The sequence below is a fragment of the Colias eurytheme genome, chromosome 5 (assembly GCF_061535395.1).
Source record: "Colias eurytheme isolate Ceu_HAF_F1 chromosome 5, ilColEury1 Martin Lab GWU primary, whole genome shotgun sequence".
Taxonomy (NCBI): Eukaryota; Metazoa; Arthropoda; class Insecta; order Lepidoptera; family Pieridae; genus Colias; species Colias eurytheme.
In genome coordinates, this window is record NC_142984.1 from 793,108 (window position 1) to 814,684 (window position 21,577).

Here is a 21,577-nt window from a genome sequence, read left to right on the forward strand (position 1 = left end):
CCGAGCTGAAATCCCATTAACCTATATTTTTAAAATGGATATAAATGAACGTGTTGTGTTACTGTCTCGGTTTTGGTTAAGTAAAAGCGATGAGTTTTTCATTAGGAGAATTTTCATAATATTTGCTTTTACGTGTATATTTTTAACACTTTTCTGAGTTTTCTTTAAGAGGAAGATATTACTTAAAAAAAATTGTTTCAAAGTTACTGTACTTTTTACTATTCTATGAAAATCACAGGTCGGAATGTATTTAATAATAATATCATTTCTACGAATAAAAAACAAAAATAAAAGGATGGATAATCCAAAATACCATCAATAACTTATAAAAACAAATATATTATGATATCAAACAGAGAAAAACTCTTTAATATTAAATATAATTACTTTAAAAAATTAACACATTGTCTTGTAATTAAAGGTAAAGGAGACCATGTATTTAATGCAAGTTTTAAAAAATATTATATCTACTATAATTATATATGAATATATTCTTTGATGGAAATAATTAAGGAACAACTTTTATTACGGAAAAATATTAATAATGATACTATCTCTCGAGAGTCGAAAGTGGAAGGTATAGATTGTCTAATCTAAAAATGAACGCCCCTCCACTGTGTTTACGCTCACATTCAAAGTACGTGTATAGACGCAATACACACAAATTGGTCTGCCTCATTGGTCGTTCAGTCCTCCAGTCCCGTCCATGCCCGAACGACAGGACCAGTTGGCCAACTAGTGCATAAATCACGCGATGCACGATAGAACGGACGTGTCATTCCGTACATAGCGCGCTCTCCCCGCCATACAATGCTAGGCACCTGAACTGATCGCCCGATTAGTTGACAAATCAGTGCGCGAGTGTCAAAGTTTGCAGTAGAATCGACGCGCGCACACATATAAAGTGGTTCAATAATTATTTGTCCTCACACATTGAAACAATTAAGTTTAGTGGAGGGGCGTTCATTTTTAGATTAGACAATCTCTATAAACTTTGTGACTCGGATTTGTTAAAACAAAAAGGTTTTATATGAGAGTCGAATTAACAAAAAGTTTGTGTACTTAAAATACCTGGCAGCATTTTCATCTTCTCAAAACAATTTTCATAAAAAGAATTTATCTGACACCTGATAGAACAAATAAAATTTTGTGATGTGAAGATCTTGTTGGGTTTTTTATATTTTATTTTTGTGTTTTTTTTTTTATTTTACTTAAAATTTTCTAAAAACATACAAGAATGTTTTGGCGTCCGCCATCTAACTCATGGTAAGATTTTTTGCGTTTTCAAAGAAAAACCCGCATAGTTCCTGTTCCTGTGAGATTTCCGGGATAAAAAGTAGTCTTCAGCTACCTACATACCACATTTCATTACATTAGGTTCAGTAGTATTTGCGTGAAAGATTAACAAACATTCACCCATCCATCCTCACAAATATTCGCATTTATAATATTCGTAGGATAAGCTAGCGTATGCAAAACTAAGCTCCATTGAGCGACGGTGGAACATTCTGTATAAAAAGAAATGATTGTCTTTATGTCCTTTAGGCAGCAAAGTGTTGTGCATGAGCACACGTATTTTTTCTTAGTTGGTACGACGTATCTTCAACGTTGATCTTCCACATGCGAAGCCCGCACAGTTAGGAGAAAATAAATGTGGTTGTCGTAATTGCATAGTAAAGCGTGTTAATGGCAGGTAATGTCGGGAGGCAGCGGCGGTATGGAGCCTGAAGGCGACCGGGAGAGGAGGCTCAGCGACGACGTGGTGACGTTCCTGCGCAAGAGGAGCGACCATGACGCGCCGCGGTATGCCGCCAGGATCAAGACGTATTTGGAAATGAATAGGAAGTAAGCGTTATAATTTGTAGTGTAATTGACGAGATAGGATCAAAGTTGTTAATATTTCTAGCTTTTTGTATAGCTCTGAACATGGAATAGTGACCTTAAAAGGTCGCTCTATTGGAGATGCGTCCAAGTTTCGAGTGGAAAAGTATTCGCTACGATATCATGTACCGTGTACCTATGGCTAAAAATGTAAAGCTAATTGCAAACATGGTCATGTTAAAAAATTATAATAAATATTTAACAACAATCACAATAAACTTGTCGACTTATATAAGATTTTTAACGCCTGCAAAAAATTGTGTGTTGTCAATGATATACTTCGTTATGTTAAATTATCAGGCGTGTAAATTTTCCAGAACGTTATTACCTACTATACACACGCTTAATTCTTTATTTCTTTCTTCTTTCTAATTATTACGGATTTATGACAAAATAATACACATGATATTTTACTTGAGGCGTCGCCGGGCAACAGAAGCGCGCCGCAACTCCGAACACGACAAGACGTCCGCTAAGAAAAAGGGTGATGCTGAGCAGAATGACAAGAAAGCTGAGAATTCGTTAGTAAAGTCGATAATTTTTGTAATATGGATTGTATTTTTTGGGAAATCAACTTACTATGTAGAAAACATTATTATTAAAAATTTACACTTAGTAGATGCACAATCTTATCACATCTAAGATCTCGAAAATTTACAAGAAATAAGGAATTCTTTTTTTTTACCTTCCAGTAACATTTTATTTTCCTTGAAATTTTATTTAAATAGTCAAGTAGTGTTTAGATCAAGTTCCGCATCAATACAGACTGATATATTATTTAGTTTTTGCCTACGAGTAAGTGGATATTTTAATTTTTTCACTCATAATTCAATACATTGTTGCAGTGACATGCGCGGAAATGATGATGATCGTCTTAGTAAGAGGTGATTAAATTACGATTGTTTTAATTATTTTATTCGACAAAAAAAAATCGATCGAAAATATTTATCCAACTACACGGGACTTACACTATGTTATAATTACTTAGCTCTTCATCGTAGTTATTCATTTCTTATTTTAATTAATGACTGGAATGACTTCGTTCCAAATTCCAATGCAATGCCACGATAACACAAAAGATCCTGCAACATTTGAATAGATAACACATTTCCAATAATGTTTGCTATAAAATTGTGTCAGGCACGGCGAAAAATGCACGCACCGCGGGCGCTCTGCGTCGCGCGCGGGCTCGGAGCCGGCGGACGCGTGCTGCAGACGTCGCCGTCGGCGTAGGAGGTCTTGTAGGGTAAGCCATGGGCCATGGGGTATTTATTTTTATAGCCAATGATATTTTATGTATAGATACGTTATATACTCACAATATATCCAAAAAAAATGCTTCATATGCAGTGTCAGGCACACACAAATACAATTTTCATTTTACTTAATTTATTACATTGACAGATTGTATAAGAGAGATGGCTCTAATAAAATGATATAAACAAAAAAGACAAAGATAGTTTGTCACTTCCGCGCAGGTGTAAGCAAAAGTCATAAGAATTCGCCAATTAAATATAAATAAACAAATAGTTGCCATGGTAATTGGCATAGACTAACGACACAGAAGGTTCAATGCTCAGAGCAATAAACCTATATTGCTCTGAGGTTCAATGTTATAGAATATAGATGTTAGGTTACCTGCACAAGTAAATAAATGTGACAATTTCATTTACTATTTTATGATTATTATGATGTCGTATTACAATGAAAAAAAATTTTTTTTTGGAGATATAAATGTATTAAGTATTTATTACTAGCTGTGGTGTTCGTTTTCGGTCATCATCATTTCACCCGATAAACACCCACTGCTGAGCATACTGCATAATCCTCCTTATAGAACTCCATAAGGACAGATCTTACGCTATTCGTTTCAAGGCAGTTCCCGAAACCCGTACAAGGTCATCACTCCAACTTGTAGGATAATTATAATAATAGTGGTGCCTAGATGAAAAAAAGGATGAAATAAAAGAAAGGATGAAGTATAAGCCTTTTTTATCTAAAACACAAATAAAATTTATGTTCAATAGCTATTTACAGAAAAGCAAATAGCATTTTTCGTCAGTAGCGATAATCTTTTCTTTAATGTTTACGTATATTCAACATCATTTTATTTTTATTTATCATTTTATTATTGCAAACAAACATTTTTGGCATCACGATTTCATTGTATATAATAAATAGCTATATTTGTTAATTATATGCACTGGATGTAAACTGTGGATTTAAATATAAAAATAATCAAGTATTTACCCAAATCGAAATTAATAAAATAACCGTTCTATTTTCAATAATCGTATCTACATGATAATCTTTGAACACAGTGTACGCTAGCTTTGTCACACTAGTGATTGAAGCAATGTTTTATCCCTTTCATTATTTCAATACACGTGTCAAGCAAGTGTCATTCATAAAGAATTGTAAATTGTTATTTTTACTCTTAAACTGTAATAATTTAATATATTTTGCTGTGATATGATATTCCTTTATCTTTTTTTATTTTTTTGCACGAATACGTGCACTTTCTGAACACACAGGATGGCATTTTCGACAACTTTAATGTACCTATCGGCATATACGCTCACTGGGACCGGTGACAATCTGACTGATTGCATTGGTCCCAAATAGGACCAATTCACGGAATCAGTTTTGGTGCGTTGATGACGTATCTACCTCTTGTTTCTATATATAATATCATTGTTTATAGCAGAAGACGTAAGTAGATTATATTGTTTAATCTCTAGTATGTGAATTAATTTTTCATTAGAATGTTATATAGTTATATATCGTTTGCAATAATTAGTATGTCATTGAAATTGCGGAATAAATTCATAAATTATTCAATAAGTCGTTTTTATGGACTCATGCAAAAAAGCAAATAAAGGAATACCAAAACAAATTATGATTGAAATATATGTAACTAAGGGCCGATTTTTCAATGCTCAGTTAAAACTTATCCGTCCAATAAAGTATTACACGATAATATTAAAATGTCACGTAAACTGTCAAATACGGACAATTAGAATACGTTTTTAAAATGGTAGTTTTATACATTATTCGACGAATAAGTTTTATCCAAGGATTGAAAAATCAGCCCTAATTCAAAAGCCTATGTAGGATAAAGGAAATGGGCAATATTATAGATAAAAATTGCATTATTTACCTTTTATTATTATAATAATGAATGTTTACAGTGTCGCCGACGCCGTCGCCGCAGCTGCCGACGCCGACGTCGCCGCAGCCGCAGCCGCAGACGTCGCCGCAGCCGCAGCCGCCGACGTCGGCGACGCTCCATGCGACGTCGGCGACGACGACGACGCCGCAGACGTTGACGTTACCCTACCGCCTACCGACTGTGCCGTACCGGACTTTGGATTTTTTGAATTGTTGTTAATAAATTTGCGATGTTAGCTGTTTGTATTATTCTGTAGTTATGGCATTTGATTCCTTGTGCAGGAAAGAAAATGTACTGTACTGAATAGACATCGATAATAGGATTGGAAAAAAAACAAAAATTATGATGATAAAATATATTTATTAATTGAGCAAGAAATATCACATTGAGCACCAATATTACATCTTTGGAACTGTTGCTTTGGTTATATTATCCAAAGCGATTTACTAAGTACCTATTTGTTTTAGCTAACTATCTACACTTATGTTAAATGAGGATTTACAATTCAAGCTTTTCCATTTTCACCAAGTTTTACTACCCAATCCTAAAAAATCTCAAGCCAAAGCATCAGAATCATTCGCAATTGTCCCTAATCATGACCAGACTTTCAGACATCATCAGACGCTGACCATAATTTCTGGCAAGGATTTCCTCTGTAGATCCGGTACTCTAGCCTCTAAATGAGGTCTACCCACAGGGAACAGGAGTTCCAGCCTCTCGTTAGGTGGTCGAGATAATAGGGTTCGGAGACGCGAGTTGCAATTTAGAGGAGTTGACGTGAGAGCCACTAGGCCGCAGTACTAGAAAGGATATTTTAGATGTTGAAAACAAAAGGTAGGGTTACAAAATAGACAATTAGAAATATTACATTATATTTGAAAAGGTTAAATTCGTTATTTACCGCGTGGTTATAGTCCGGGATACATCGCCCATTTTTGCAAGTGATTAATATCAAGCTAATTTTTCGTGAGTAGCTTTATTTTGATGAGATGCCCAATAATTTCATGTAAAAAACTCTCGATTGTGGTAGATACCAGAGGAAACAAGGATAAAATATTTTGATTTGATGGTTCTCAAATATTAATTACTAACCGAATGTTTTTTTTTGGTTCAATCTCAAGATAATTATCTAAATTATTCGAAAAAATATTTGTCCTACAAAATCTATGGTTTGATCAAAGAGTCCCCCTTTCCAATGTGTATCGATAACGAAGTCATCATAAATGATTACTAACCAGCTGATTTTTTTATTTTCACTTATTTAATACTTATATAATTCAACAGACATATTGTCCTACAAATTACGTAATAAATATTTGAGAACCGTCAAATCAAAAATTTTTATCCTTGTTACCTCTGTAAGCTACCACAATCGAGAGTTTCGTACATGAAATTATTGGGCATCTCATCAAAATAAAGCTACTCACGAAAAATTAGCTTGATAGTAATCACTTGCAAAAATGGGCGATGTATCCCGGACTATTAAGAATGCGGTAAGATTTGGAACATGAATATGGAATAAAAAATTGATACTTACTGAATTTTTATCATGACGTAAAAATTAAATGAAGCTAATTTACTCCTAAGAAATTAAAGAACTTTTGATACAGATGATGCTCCAATATTTAAATTATTATGTACATATTAGCCTGTATTTAATTTTAGCATAGGTATGTACCTTCCAATATAATTCAAATCAGTACACACCTGTATAGCTGCCAATAAAAATCCAGCTGCAATCGCAACACTAATCTCATTGTAATAATGCATACGTTTCTTTCCATCTTCTCTTATTGAGTGTGTCTGTCTGAACATCAGGATTAGAGCTGGCGCATCACACAAGTATGGCTTATTAGCATTCGTAGCAAATGGTTTCAAATCTGTGACCCATTGTCTGGACATTCTTCTAGCGTAATTCAATTCTTCTTCTTCTTCTACGATACTTCTAATAGCTGCTTTCATGTATGGATCTTGGACTACTACGAATGTCCAGGGTTCCGTGTGGGCACCTGATGGTGATGTGCCTGGAATACGGGGTTTTAAAAGTTGATTAGGAACTTCATCACTTATAATTACTAATATCAAGGATTTTGCTGAATTCATGTAAGAAAGATATCATAAAGCATTTTATTTCTAGTTCATTATATAATACGTGAAGAATACGTGATACATTTTGAGTTATTATCTCAACGTATCTGATAAAGAAACGCGAATGAACGCATTATTATTAATCTATCAAAATATTAAAAAGTCTAGCTGACATTGTTTATAATTATACTCTTGATTGACTCCCTTCGAAAAAAAAAATTCGACTTATATGTTATATTTATTTTTATCATTTTGTATCACTTATTTTATAAATTAATATGTATATTATGAAGATTTCTTACAAGGGCGTCGTTATACTTTTGCTATCTGCAATAATTTTACTTCTGTTAATCTCACTATTCGGTAGACGTTCATATTACGACTTTGATGAAAAAACTTGGTACGATGAATATAACGACAATGTTTCTGATAAAATGTCCGCTGATAGACCAGTTTTTGATGTGGAAGAAGTTATGAAAATAAGAAAATTTATAAGTGATATTAACAAAGAGCAGCTTATTGAACATTCATCCACATATGGCCCCAATTTTACCCTAGTTATTGTTATCCAAGTGCATGATAGAGCATACTATTTAGAACAGCTTCTAGAATCTTTAAAACAGGCTATAGGTATCCACAAGTGTTTGATTATACTCTCTCATGATTATATCGACGACGAACTTAATAACTTGATGGAAAGGATTTATTTCACAAAATATTTACGAATAGTTTACCCATATAATGTCCAAATACACCCAATTGCTTTTCCTGGTCCAGATTTGAAATACTGCCCTACAAACTTAATCAGTTGTCAAGAGAACATTAGATATAGAAACCCAGATATGGCTCAGTTAAAACATCATTGGTGGTGGACTGTTAGCACTGTATTCGACAAGCTAACTATAACAAGAAACTACATTGGTAATATACTATTTTTGGAAGAAGATCAGTATGTAGCAGAGGACCTAGTTTACGTTATGAAGTTGGTGGAAAAAATATTGCCAAATCACTATCCTGATTATGATATGATCGCGCTTGGCACTCGATTTCCGAAACTAAAAGACTATCACATCAATGAGACTACATCAGTTATAGAAACTTGGGGTTATAGTGAAAATATCGCTGTCGCTTTTAACAGAACTACATGGAATGTATTCAAGAGCTTATCTAATTATTTCTGTACCTCTAATGATTATCTGTGGAGTAATTCTCTAAAATATATAGCTAGTAGAACGAAGAAGGGAAAACTCATAGTTCTCTCCATAAAAAGTTCAAGGGTGTTTCGATTTGAAAAATGTCAGTATAGTAACGATACGTTTTGTCATGAAGTAGAAAAAGTTATAGCTGTTCAAAAGTTTGTAAATATGGTGAAAAAAAGTTTTTATCCTCAGTCTCTTTCATATAAAATAAAGAACACGAAACCAAAAATAAGAGCTTTAGGTGGTTGGAAAGATATTCGAGACCGTGAATTGTGTATGTTTTATACAAGTAAAATGAGGCGAACAGTATAAAAAAAATTACAAGTTTTTGTCTTTTATTAATTTGTTATAATTTAAAAAAATTGACTTCATCACGAAATAGCAAACTCCAGTAACTGAATATAAAATTATTGCTTATTTTACATTAGAGTTGTTATAAATGGTGACATTAATACAACAGGATATTTTGTCTTTTTAATTAGGACATCATTTTATAGTTGGTTTTGTATCTTACCAGCGGTCTTAACAATATTATCCAAAACCTCTTGAGGGATAGGTTCCGTGCTGAACCTCCTCACAGTTCTCCTGGCAGCCATCAGATCATAGAAGTCCCGTGACCTCTGAATCATGTCGGTGACAGGCCTTCGTATGGGCTTGTATGGTATGTGGGGGGTGTCTTCTGGTATTGCAGGGACCAGGAAGTCTGGATCGTCTTCATCGTCCGGGTGTTCATGATCTGGAAGATTATGGTTTTTGGTTGAGAATTTGAACCTATAAAATGATATTGGATTTATTAAATCGTTTGTTTTAGGATACAGTGTATGTAGAATGAAAAAAAGGGTGCGATTAATTACATAAGGTCATTTTTTTTAATAACAGAACAATAGATATTTAGATATTTAAATTTTGTTCGTACCTTAATACATATAAAAGAAAATGTAATTTTTTTCTTTCAACTACGTCACGGTCTCACGGTGCGTTGTGATAACAATGTGATAACACTATAGTATTTTGTAAACATTAACGTAGTCTAAACTCTAAACAAATAATTACTATCTTTATTATTTATTTAATGAATGCGGTATGAGAACACAGTCGCAGACCGCAGTATTATTCATTGTTTGATCTATTAGGCTATCTCAACAGTAATATTTAGATGAGTATCTCAGAGATAAGTATCTATGTATGAGTATATAGAATATATTATACAAAGTATATAGAAATGATGAGAAATAGATATCCAATATATTTGAAAATTTTAAAGAAAGTAAAAAGATGGTCGTAAGTCGAGAATCGAACAAATTTCTATACTTTGATTTATTTTATACTTAGGAATCGTATATTTGTAATGAAATAAAAAAAATCAGTACGTTGAATGCTTCAAGACAACATTGGAAAAGAAGAGAGTGGACGTACTACTAGGCATTATTCTCATAGTTATTCTTATTTAAGGAATGAATTGGAACTTTTTTTTTTTATTAAATAGAGAGAATAAGAAACACATAATACACAAACAATACACACTAATAAAAAGCTCTGTTCTAAATACGCTTATCAGTATAATGTAGGTTAGGAGATAAAGCTGGCCGTGCTCCGTTTCTCTTAGTTTGATAACAAAAATGTTTTAATAGATTAGGAATCAAAGGTCAGTGACACTGAACACATGTTTTGCTTGCTGCTAAGTGTTGCTAAAGGTAGCCTATATATTCTCAGCTAATGATCAAAAGGATTCACTTTATTACTTGACTCTCTAGTCTCTACATAACTGGTGTTCAATTTTATACGCCAGCTAGCTTACCGCCCGTGGCTTCGCCCGCTTTGTCTAAAACCTAATAAATTATATCTATTAAAAAAACCGCATCAAAATCCGTTGCGTAGTTTAAAAGATTTAAGCATACAAAGGGACATAAGGACAGAGAAAACGACTTTGTTTTATACTATGTAGTGATAGAGTTTCCTAGCTTTAGTTAGTTGACTATTTAAATATTATGCCATAATCTTCGTGTTTAATTTTAAGGAAAACCACATAAAAAAACCCACGAGTAGATACTGTTTATATTGCAAGTATTTTTTAAATACCTACTTCAAACGGTATGGTAGGTTGATAGGAAGATAAGAAATAACTTAGATTATTATTTCTATAGTTATACGGGCTTATATACTTGACCATCTGGATTTATATTTTATACATCTCGTTTGATTCATTAAAATAATACTGTTTTAAGCGCGTCACACACGGTGAAGATACTATAATATTTTATGTTAAGATACTCTAATATAAAACGTTATAGTATCTTAAGGTATCCGGTATCAGCGATCTGACCATCATTTTTCTTTTTGTCATTGCGTACTAAGACCCCTGTAGAACCGCCATCCTGTTACAAATGACCCGAAATTTTGTGGATTATAGTATCTTCACCGTGTGTGACGCGCTTTATGATATTCCGTATTTGTATAGATATACAGATTCGTTTACCTATTATTAATCATTATTTTTTTTATTGTGATCGCAAGTTACGTTACTACGTAGTACGTACTATTAAATATAATTAAATTTTGTGTTTTACATTTAAAAATAAATATAATGTGAACAGCTGGAAATTCATTTTGTATTATATAATTTAGGACAAACACAAACTAATATTTAGCCTAGGTATATAATATTACTAATATTAGTATAAAATTCAGAGATGTAACGGAGCTTCGATTCCGGTTCCGTTAAGTCGGAACTTCCGATTATTATTAGGGCGTTTGTCCACTACAAGGAATTTTACGGTCCGGCATTCCGATTTTTTACGGTCCGGTATGGCACGCCATTAATCTATATACTAGCTTGTGCACTATACGTAATTTTACTGTCCGACATTTTACTTTTCCCTATTCCGGATGGTTTTTTGTGTCTACGAGTCGCTGTAGGTATAATTGTTTTCGAATGCCCACTTGCTTGGATTTTAATGTTTTTACTGCATATGCCAATTGAAAGCAAGCTCTTGTTTTACTTTCTTTTAGTTGGCAATGAAATTTGAGAAGTCGGTATTGTTATTTTATATATGTTACGGCTAAAGGTAGGTGAGAACATAAACTTAAGATTAGCCGGCTAAACTTAGGTTTATTTTCGACGAGGTGTTAATGTAAGTTTGTTCTATCTTTAGCCGGCTAAACTTAAGTGTAACCGCAGGCCCGTGGCTAAAAATGTCGGGGTGGGTAGATTTGGTTACTATAATACATGTAAGGAACAGGGCGAGTGTTTTCTGGCACTTCGCCGGCTGCTGCCGCAGCACGCTCGCTGCGCTCGCTCGGCTCGTGCGGGTCTTAAGAGTTCTAACCTAACCTAACCTAGCCACCAGCTTTCTGCCCTGAGTCGGGGTGGGTAGATTTGGTTACTATAATACATGTAAGGAACAGGGCGAGTATTTTCTGGCACTGTGCGGGCCCCTCAAGCCCTCCACCGGCCCGGCGCTAACCAAATCTACCCACCCCGACATTTTTAGCCACGGGCCTGCGGTTACACTTAAGTTTAGCCGGCTAAAGATAGAACAAACTAACATTAACACCTCGTCGAAAATAAACCTAAGTTTAGCCGGCTAATCTTAAGTTTATGTTCTCACCTACCTTTAGCCGTGACATATACATTGACCAAGCATTGACCTATAATTATTATCTAAGTAAGTGTTGGTAAGTTAAAGTTCAAGTGGGAATAGCTTTAGCTCCTCGTCACCGATTAAAATAAATAAGTGAAACACGCATTTTAAATCTCTTACGGAACTTTACTTTTTATAGAATAATATATCTTACGAAGTAATATAATATTTCATCTTCTATATTTTTTACTCGTTTCTTGTAAAATGCAAAAAAATATGATAGCATTCTACCACCAAACTTCCTTGAACTGTACCGCACTGATCCGAGTAAAGACGGACAGGTGCACAAGCCAATTCATCGGATTTTTCATGCCAAACCGGACCGTAAAAAATCGGAATGCCGGACAGTAAAATTCCTTGTAGTGCACAAGCGCCCTACACTTTCGGTTCCGACTTCGGTTCCGATACTTTTGTATCGGATGTTAATCGGAGGTCGAACGAAACAAAGCGGGCGGCGCGCGACGGCCTGTGCCGAACAGGTTCATACATGTCGCGCGGGGAATCCCCCGACCCCCACTCCGTGCACTCTATCATCAATTATTTTTTCACTTGTTAGTTGTTACAAAGCATCAAAGCTTTTGTTCATAAAGTACAATACATTACTTTTGGAGTCCATTTTGATTTAATTTGCTTTAGCTATTGTTCATTTATTGTAATGTCACCAAATGTAACACGCTACTTTGGGTTTTAATTTTAATTAAACTTTAAATTCATTAATTTTATCTTTTGTTCATTTGGAATTATGCCTATTTTTTTTCACAGTTGTTTTTTATTTTATAATAAAAAATAAAAATGAAAAGAATTGACTATAAATCATGTTTTATTTGTCCTTAAACAAACTGACCCTGCCTCCGATTTCGATTCCGATTTCGATTCCGATTCCGATAAACCAAATTTGAAAACTCCGATTCCGATTTCGGTTCCGATAAAACTACCTCCGTTACAACTTACATCCCTGGTATAAATATATATTAAAATTTAAAAGAAGGTAATCATGATCATTAGTACTTACAATAACCTCGATGTAAGGTTTATTGTACCTATAAGAAAAATTGCATGATTCAATCTAACCTTAGATCATTACTTAATGATCTAAGAATCTAACGCCATCATTTACTTTTGCCCTTGAGTCACGAATTTTATGTAATTTTATGAATTGTGTTTGATATCAATAATTTTATTTCATTTAATGCCCGTGCGATTCTTTATTGAAACGGAAACATATCCTTATAGCATCTATATATCTAAGATCTATATTATATTTTTGACATAAAACATAAAACTTTGGAACATTTGTAATAAATTAACTTTTAATTATGCAATTAGTTTCGCAACTTATGCAAAAAGCGGTTATCTTCAAACTGTATGTACTTTGATATTAAGATATAAAATTACCTCCTCAAAAGTCAAGGGTGAATCCTCGTAAAAGTTTAATTAAATAAAATTAATTTAATCGTTGTTGACGGATTGTAGTGATGAGAAGATATAAAAAATATTATTATCAAATTTAGTACGGTATAAAATAGCTGGTACTCTATGAATTGTCTGGTACAATAATTAAAAGGGTACAATGAATAATTACATTTTTTTCGTTTCTGTCATCCAATCCAAAAAAGCATGTTTCTAATTGTTCGGTACCTACGTATTTTTAAACTAAATAAGTAAGTACCGAATAACATTCAAGATGACTCAAGTGCTAAGACATTTTATGAGTAAGTTAATAAATAACTAATTAACGATGCAAAAAATTAATATCTAACGGTTTTATTATTTTTAATGCAAAAGGCCGATAATAAGGATATAGAATATGTTCACAATATTTATTATGTAATCTTGTATCGATAATAATATATTATACCTACCTACCTAGTACCTATGTCTAATGTCAGTAGATTATAATATTAAACATGCGATCGATCTTTTATAACTATCCATTATAAATTAAAGAAACTATAATTTAATCAAAGAAGTCATCTATTAAACATTGAAGTGCAAAAGAATTATTAGCAAGTTTTAATTACTCGAAATAGGTAAGTAAGTTATCTTACGCAATAATTAATATTATATATATATATATATATATATATATATATATATATATATATATATATATATATATATAAATATTATAAATCCTAAAGATTAAAGAAAAACTACTGAAAAACTTATGTTGGTTAGCAGATAGTTTATATTGCAGGTCAATTATTAAAATATAAAGAGAAAATGAAGCATATCATATCGATTGAAAGGGCATTGTACGAAGGTCTGATTAAACATTCATAGGTCTTCGGAAATCGATGTTTCATTATAATCAGTTCTATTCTTGTAGTGCAATACCTGATAGAAATGTTCAAACTTCAATTGTAAATAGTCTATCGGAGAATTATACTAAAATTATATAATATGTAAAACATTTTATAATAAGGAAATAAGGAAAAGTTTTAACTTTTCCTTATTTGCTGCTTTTTTAAGCGACTTGCGGTTCGGGCACATTCTGCACAAAAGTTAGAGCGTGCAATAAAAAGGAAATTAAAATCACATTACTACAGTCTTCACTCTACATACACACAAATAGTGTAAGATAGGTGTGTATTGGAATTAAAATCAGTCTTTAAAGCAGATGATTCATACATAAACATCCTTTTACCCATATAAAGTGCAAGAGATATGAGTTTATTTATCTTGGTTGCTTATATACGTGTCACACAATCAGGTTTTATCTCATTTGCTTTTATTTTCAAAACAATAAAGGTTAGCCTGTTCTTCTGTAGAATACCTATATTTACATATACGAGTCATAATGAACGCATTTTAAGAAACATAGGAAATCGGTATGGTTTGAATTTGAAAGTACATGTATCACTCAATGATATTATATATAGAAACAAGAGGTAGATACGTCATCAACGCACTAAAACTGATTCCGTGAATTGGTCCTATTTGGGACCAATGCAATCAGTCAGATTGTCACCGGTCCCAGTGAGCGTATATGCCGATAGGTACATTAAAGTTGTCGAAAATGCCTTCCTGTGTGTTCAGAAAGTGCACGTATTCGTGCAAAAAAATAAAAAAAGATAAAGGAATATCATATCACAGCAAAATATATTATATTATTACAGTTTAAGAGTAAAAATAACAATTTACAATTCTTTATGAATGACACTTGCTTGACACGTGTATTGAAATAATGAAAGGGATAAAACATTGCTTCAATCACTAGTGTGACAAAGCTAGCGTACACTGTGTTCAAAGATTATCATGTAGATACGATTATTGAAAATAGAACGGTTATTTTATTAATTTCGATTTGGGTAAATACTTGATTATTTTTATATTTAAATCCACAGTTTACATCCAGTGCATATAATTAACAAATATAGCTATTTATTATATGTACAATGAAATCGTGATGCCAAAAATGTTTGTTTGCAATAATAAAATGATAAATAAAAATAAAATGATGTTGAATATACGTAAACATTAAAGAAAAGATTATCGCTACTGACGAAAAATGCTATATTTGCTTTTCTGTAAATAGCTATTGAACATAAATTTTATTTGTGTTTTAGATAAAAAAGGCTTATACTTCATCCTTTCTTTTATTTCATCCTTTTTTTTTCATCTAGGCACCACTATTATTATAATTATCCTACAAGTTGGAGTGATGACCTTGTACGGGTTTCGGGAACTGCCTTGAAACGAATAGCGTAAGATCGGTCCTTATGGAGTTCTATAAGGAGGATTATGCAGTATGCTCAGCAGTGGGTGTTTATTGGGTGAAATGATGATGACCGAAAACAAACACCACAGCTAGTAATAATTATACTTAATACAGTTATATCTCCAAAAAAAATTTTTTTTTTCATTGTAATACGACATCATAATAATTAATAATCATAAAATAGTAAATGAAATTGTCACATTTATTTACTTGTGCAGGAAACCTAACATCTATATTCTATAACATTGAACCTTCTGTGTCGTTAGTCTATGCCAATTACCATGGCAACTATTTGTTTATTTATATTTAATTGGCGAATTCTTATGACTTTTGCTTACACCTGCGCGGAAGTGACAAACTATCTTTGTCTTTTTTGTTTATATAATTTTATTAGAGCCATCTCTCTTATACAGTATGTCAATGTAATAAATTAAGTAAAATGAAAATTGTATTTGTGTGTGCCTGACACTGCATATGAAGCATTTTTTTTGGATATATTGTGAGTATATAACGTATCTATACATAAAATATCATTGGTATCACTACATAGTATAAAACAAAGTCGCTTTTTCTGTCTCTATGTATGCTTAAATCTTTAAAATGACGCAACGGATTTTGATGCGGTTTGTTTACACAGATAGAGTGGTTCTCGAGGAAGGTTTTAGTATATAATTTTTTAAGTTTTAGGCAAAGCGGGCGAAGCCGCGGGTGGAAAGCTTGTTTACTAATACAACGCACGGAATGAATGGAAAGGAGAATGGCAAACTCCCATAGGACTTTGGGCCTGATCGTTACACTGATGATTTATGTGGGGTTAAATAGATAAAAATATACAGATTCTATATATATAACAATTAAAGATCTGTTCTATGGGATAGCAGAGATATTGAGCATGTAACGTCACTAAAATTGAGGTTAGGTTTGCTCGAGTTCAATGAATAGCTTTGTTTCTTTCTAAGTAGAGGTAAGTTTATATCCTATAATATACATTATTTAGATAAAGAGTGTAACAGAAGAACAGTTAGGTAATAGAGATATTGGATCGAACTTTTATTCTTTTAGATTACCTACCAAATAATCGTAGGCACTTATATATAAAAGCAAACACGTTTTTTCATAAATCGTTTATTCATCATTATCATCATAAACAATTAACACATCATCCAGAAACTGTGCTGGCAGCATTAAATCTGGTTGATACCATGCCCAGCTAAGGTACCATATTATGCACATAACGTGACAGCAGCAACCTACAGTTCTTCTTCCTACTAAACAATTACAATAATAAACTGTTATTGCTTCCCTTCCTATGAGAGCCCTCACCCAGCAAGAATGACATAGATATGTTGCTCTATTTCCAATCTGTAAAGAAATACTTTGTTAAAACACCTTTTATTTTTACTTTGAGATTTAAAAAGAAGATTATTGCAACTTTTTACTTAAAATATTATCAAAACACTCAATAACTTAAATGACGAGGTAATATCCACTCTAATATCACTGGCCACTGCTCTCATTCTTTGATCGCGTTGAGAATCAGTTCTTAGTAAATGAAACCGTGTGCGCAATACAGAACGTCCACAATAAATGCATACACGTTGATGACCAAGAGTTACAGTGTCTTCTTCATGATTTTCAATCCTCAAAGAATCATTTGCAAGTTTCCAGCATTCATCACATATGTGATCAGAGTGAGTGATCTACAAATAAAGAATTAATATTACAATTGGACAAAAGAAAGTGAATAGTGTGAGTTCGATCCAACTTGAGAGATAGGATAGTTTAAACATGTAGGTACCACGGGCGAAGCCGGGGTGGACCGCTAGTATATATATAAAACAATGTGTGTTTACGTTTTTGTTTGATTTCAATAGCTAGTACTAAATAGGTACCTTATAGATAATCCTAATCCACTAACCGTTAGAGGAGCAGCACACCCTTGTATAATTGATATTATTGCGTTATCTTGTAACAAATGCATACGTATAGCATTGTTACGATTAGCATTAATACCACAGTTGATGCAGTTCATATTTGTAAATGAAAAATCGGATGCAAAGTCGGTGTCCAGGTAGGGTAGCAGTAGTGAGTCGTAAAGGCAGGTAATCAAAGTCCGGTGTGCAAGCGTTGGTTGGTAGTAATAACAGAGATCGTCAGTGTCCGTAATACGTAGCGAAAGTCGATAAAGATGAAGAAAATAAGTTAACCACGAAACGAAAAACCTCAATCAAATGTCAAAAGTCAAACGACAAACATGACATTGTAATTAAAATTGAAGCGGCCAGCTACATTTCAGAAATATTCTTACAAAGTGCGGCCGCCATGAGTAAAAATGTGTAGAATTACCTAAATAAATAGCGTGCTAAAAAGTTAAAAATAAAATATGTATCGCAGTTAACTTATATTTCTGATTTATAAAGCATTTGAATTTTATATAAAACTAAAAATGAAAATAAATATTCATTCGTTTTAATCGATATATCGACTATTTTACTCCTGACAGCACTGACAATCTCTGCTTGATAAGACCGGTAGTCATAGAAATCTAAATAACAATGCCGAGTGAACACATTATCTTTTTTTTCAAACATTTGTTTTCCCATAGAATCAGAAGTCAATATTTTACCAAGAATTATTAAAAATAACATAATGAATTTTAAATATATTATGATTTCTGTAAGGCCCTAATTTTGTTAGGCCCAGTTTCGCCATTCTCCTTTGATGAACAAATAGGCATTAAACCTATCCTACTAATATTATAAATGCGAAAGTTTGTGAGGACGTGTGTGTGTGTGTTTGTTACTCTTTCACGCAAATACTACTGAGCCGATTACAATGAAATTTAGCACGTATACATAAAGAGAGTAACTTGGATTAACACATAGGATAGGTTTAGTCCTTGTTCCGATCGTATAGTCAATATTTTACCTCCTTTAAAAAAACCTATGTGTATGATTCCGCTTTACGTACAGTATGAATTCTCAAGTTTATGCACAGCTGTTTATTTTATTGTGCCAAGTTCAACATAGCAACCGCAAAGCCAAGGTCAATAGCAAGGCTTTACTTGCACCTAGAGTAAAGTTTAATAAATCTTTCATCGTTTTAGCTATTTTGTTTCTTTATCGTAAGACAGATGTTGGAAATATGTGGGTGTAAGGGGGAGGTTTGGGGTAAAAGATAAGATATGAGATTGGGATAAAGAGATATATTTATTTATTAACTTTAATGGGATGAGATGGTGAAGCTCCGCCCGGTACGGAGTCCGAATGCGAACTGAACTGTGTGTTAAAACTTAAAATAATAATTAATACAATATAATAAAATATGCACCATCGACGCATTGCATTCATACATGTACCTATTGTCTGTACGATTAGGTAATCGTACATGTTCCCGGGGGAGAAAAGGGTGAAGGTTAGTAACTTGATGAAAGATGAACTTAAAACTAACAAGGTGATATTACAATTTAGTGTCTATTTACTAAATGATTGTGTTAGTTATGATTACAAGATGAAGATACAATAATTATAAGATTAAGATACATTTGTTCTTTACGATAGGGTTACAAGATTATGTTACAATTGTTTTTAATAATAGCGTTACAGAGATTCACTTAAGTTGGGAAGGGAAAACACTCGAAAGATTGGCGACGAGGCTTGGTCATGTTTATTTACGCGCACATCACACTCACTAACACTTATCACACAATCACTTGTCACCGGGGTTGGAGGTGGCCGGGCGGGGACCGCGACACTGGTCGCCGCCTCCACCGCCGGCTCTGCTGAAGCTCGTCGACGACGCAGCTGTCTCCAATACGTTATTATTGCCACAACAACCAGAATTCCAATTAACACATATATTATGAAGTAATGATGAATGTCGTGATACGACAACTTCGTGCCCAATGGTTCACTCAGTTTTAGGAGGTCAATTTTTCCTTTTATTTCGTCAAATTGCTGAATGTCTTCCGAAATGTTTGTATTGAGATCCTGATCTGTTAATTTGGAGATCGATATATTTATAAGATGATTTATTGGAGCAATTCCTATTGCCACAAACTCGGAAGTGGTATTAATGTTGCTCGACAGCTTTTTATGAGAAAAGACTTGAAAATCTTTAGTTTTAATAGTACAACCCTCCATAACGCTTAACAAACCCGCTTTTGTTACCTTTGTAGAGGTTATTTTATCAGCACAGATAAATTTTATGTTGCATTCATTACAACAAAAATAATAATATACATTAGAGGTCGATAATTCTTGCCAACGATTCGTACAAGGTAATGATGTTGTTTGACAAATTCTCGTATTAGGAATTCTCTTACATAAATCATGATCATCTATTAAATGTCGAATAGGATTTCTGATGTGACAAAACATAGTAGTAGGATTCTGGCTCAAACATGCTTTAAAAACGCTTTCCGAGATCGTTATATAAGAGTCCTTTTGTATGTTGATAGCCGCTAAATTAGAGGTCGGTATCACGTTCACCATGCTGCCGTTTGAAATACGTGGGATAGAAATGAGATTAAATATTTCATACATATTTCTTTCCACCAAAGGTATTTTTATTTCAATAATTAAGTATTTTTTGGTGTTCTTGGCTCTGACTTTTAGTAAACTATAGACATCTTGAAAATGTAAATTATCAACAGGCAACGCCAAATCGTTGGGTAGTTGTGTAGATATCAAATTTAACTCTGATCTCAGCTGTTTTGGAGATAACAAATGAAAGTCTAATTTGCCACCGTAAATATCCGTCACAGTATCTAAAATGAAGTCTTGCATTCTTCTAAGTTTGTATAATAAGTTGTTAGTTATAAGCGCCGAGGATATAAAATCGGAGATAAGAGATGCATTTTGTAGTTTTTCTTTAAAGATTTGGTTTGACTTTTCAAGGTAATTAAGTCTCTGGTTAATTATTTTATGTTGTGTAATCATTGTTTGTTCCATTCTTTTCATTAGATTTAATTCAGCTTCCACGATTGAAGTTTGATTTTTCCATAATTTAAATAAGTGATTTTCATTTTCTCTTAAAAGGTCGATATCGTTTTCATATTTTTCTGCAAATCTCTGATCTAATAATCCAAATAAACTGTTAGCAACGTAGCCTACGCCGTCTATTAAACCACGACGCGGGCGCTTAGCTCCCATATCAAATGAATCACTCATAAATAAAATGTTATTATAATATTCCAATTCGCCGAACTCGTGCTCAAGCTGTAATAGTATAGCGTCGCATTGTGTTAGTTGTTCTCTTATCATGGGACATATTGTTTTGAGATATTGTATGTCTTTTACGAGTGCGGCCGTTCCTTCTTGATAAGGGTATTTATCATAATAAACTATTAGCTTCCAATCGTCTCTAACCAGTCGCATGTTCGTTAATTTGTCAAAATAAATACTGTTGTTATTTAATGGTGTATACGTAAACTGTCCGTGACACGAACTTATTATTGAGAGGAAAAATAATGTTAACGATAACACCATAGCGGAGAAGGAAATGCCACGGGGATTCTTTGTTTTCGAGGTTTTAATTTCTTCCTTATCATAGTCGGTAGATTCATTAATTGTATTTGTATTTGTAGGTAATAGTGATAGCTTAACAATCGGTCGTTTCATGTATCCGTTTTTGGTTTTAAGAGTGACAACCCTCACAAGGCCGTCACTTCCGGGATGTAGTTGTATGACTCGCCCTAAAGCCCATTTGCCGGGTGGTAAGTTTTCATCTTTTATGATGACTATATCGTTCAACTTCAGATCTGTTTGAGGTTGTCTCCATTTGGATCTTATAGATAGTTGCGTGAGATATTCATTCTTCCATTTAACCCAAACGTCCTGATAGATTTTTTGAGTTAAGTGCCATCGAGTTCTAA

The 21,577-nt window shown here is 33.3% G+C and overlaps 1 protein-coding gene across 1 annotated transcript in view; it reads right to left on the minus strand.

Moving 5' to 3' along the window:
* Positions 1–5,401: 5,401 nt before the first annotated feature.
* The window catches only part of Iyd (Iodotyrosine deiodinase), a 31,524-nt gene continuing 15,348 nt past the window's right edge, over positions 5,402–21,577 (minus strand). The window contains exons 2-4 of the mRNA XM_090101673.1: positions 8,855–9,076; positions 6,761–7,077; positions 5,402–5,853 (exon numbers count right to left, since the gene is read on the minus strand). Of these exons, the coding sequence (XP_089957799.1) occupies positions 5,671–5,853; positions 6,761–7,077; positions 8,855–9,076 (722 nt within the window). The 3' untranslated portion in view covers positions 5,402–5,670. The remainder of the gene's footprint in view (positions 5,854–6,760; positions 7,078–8,854; positions 9,077–21,577) is intronic.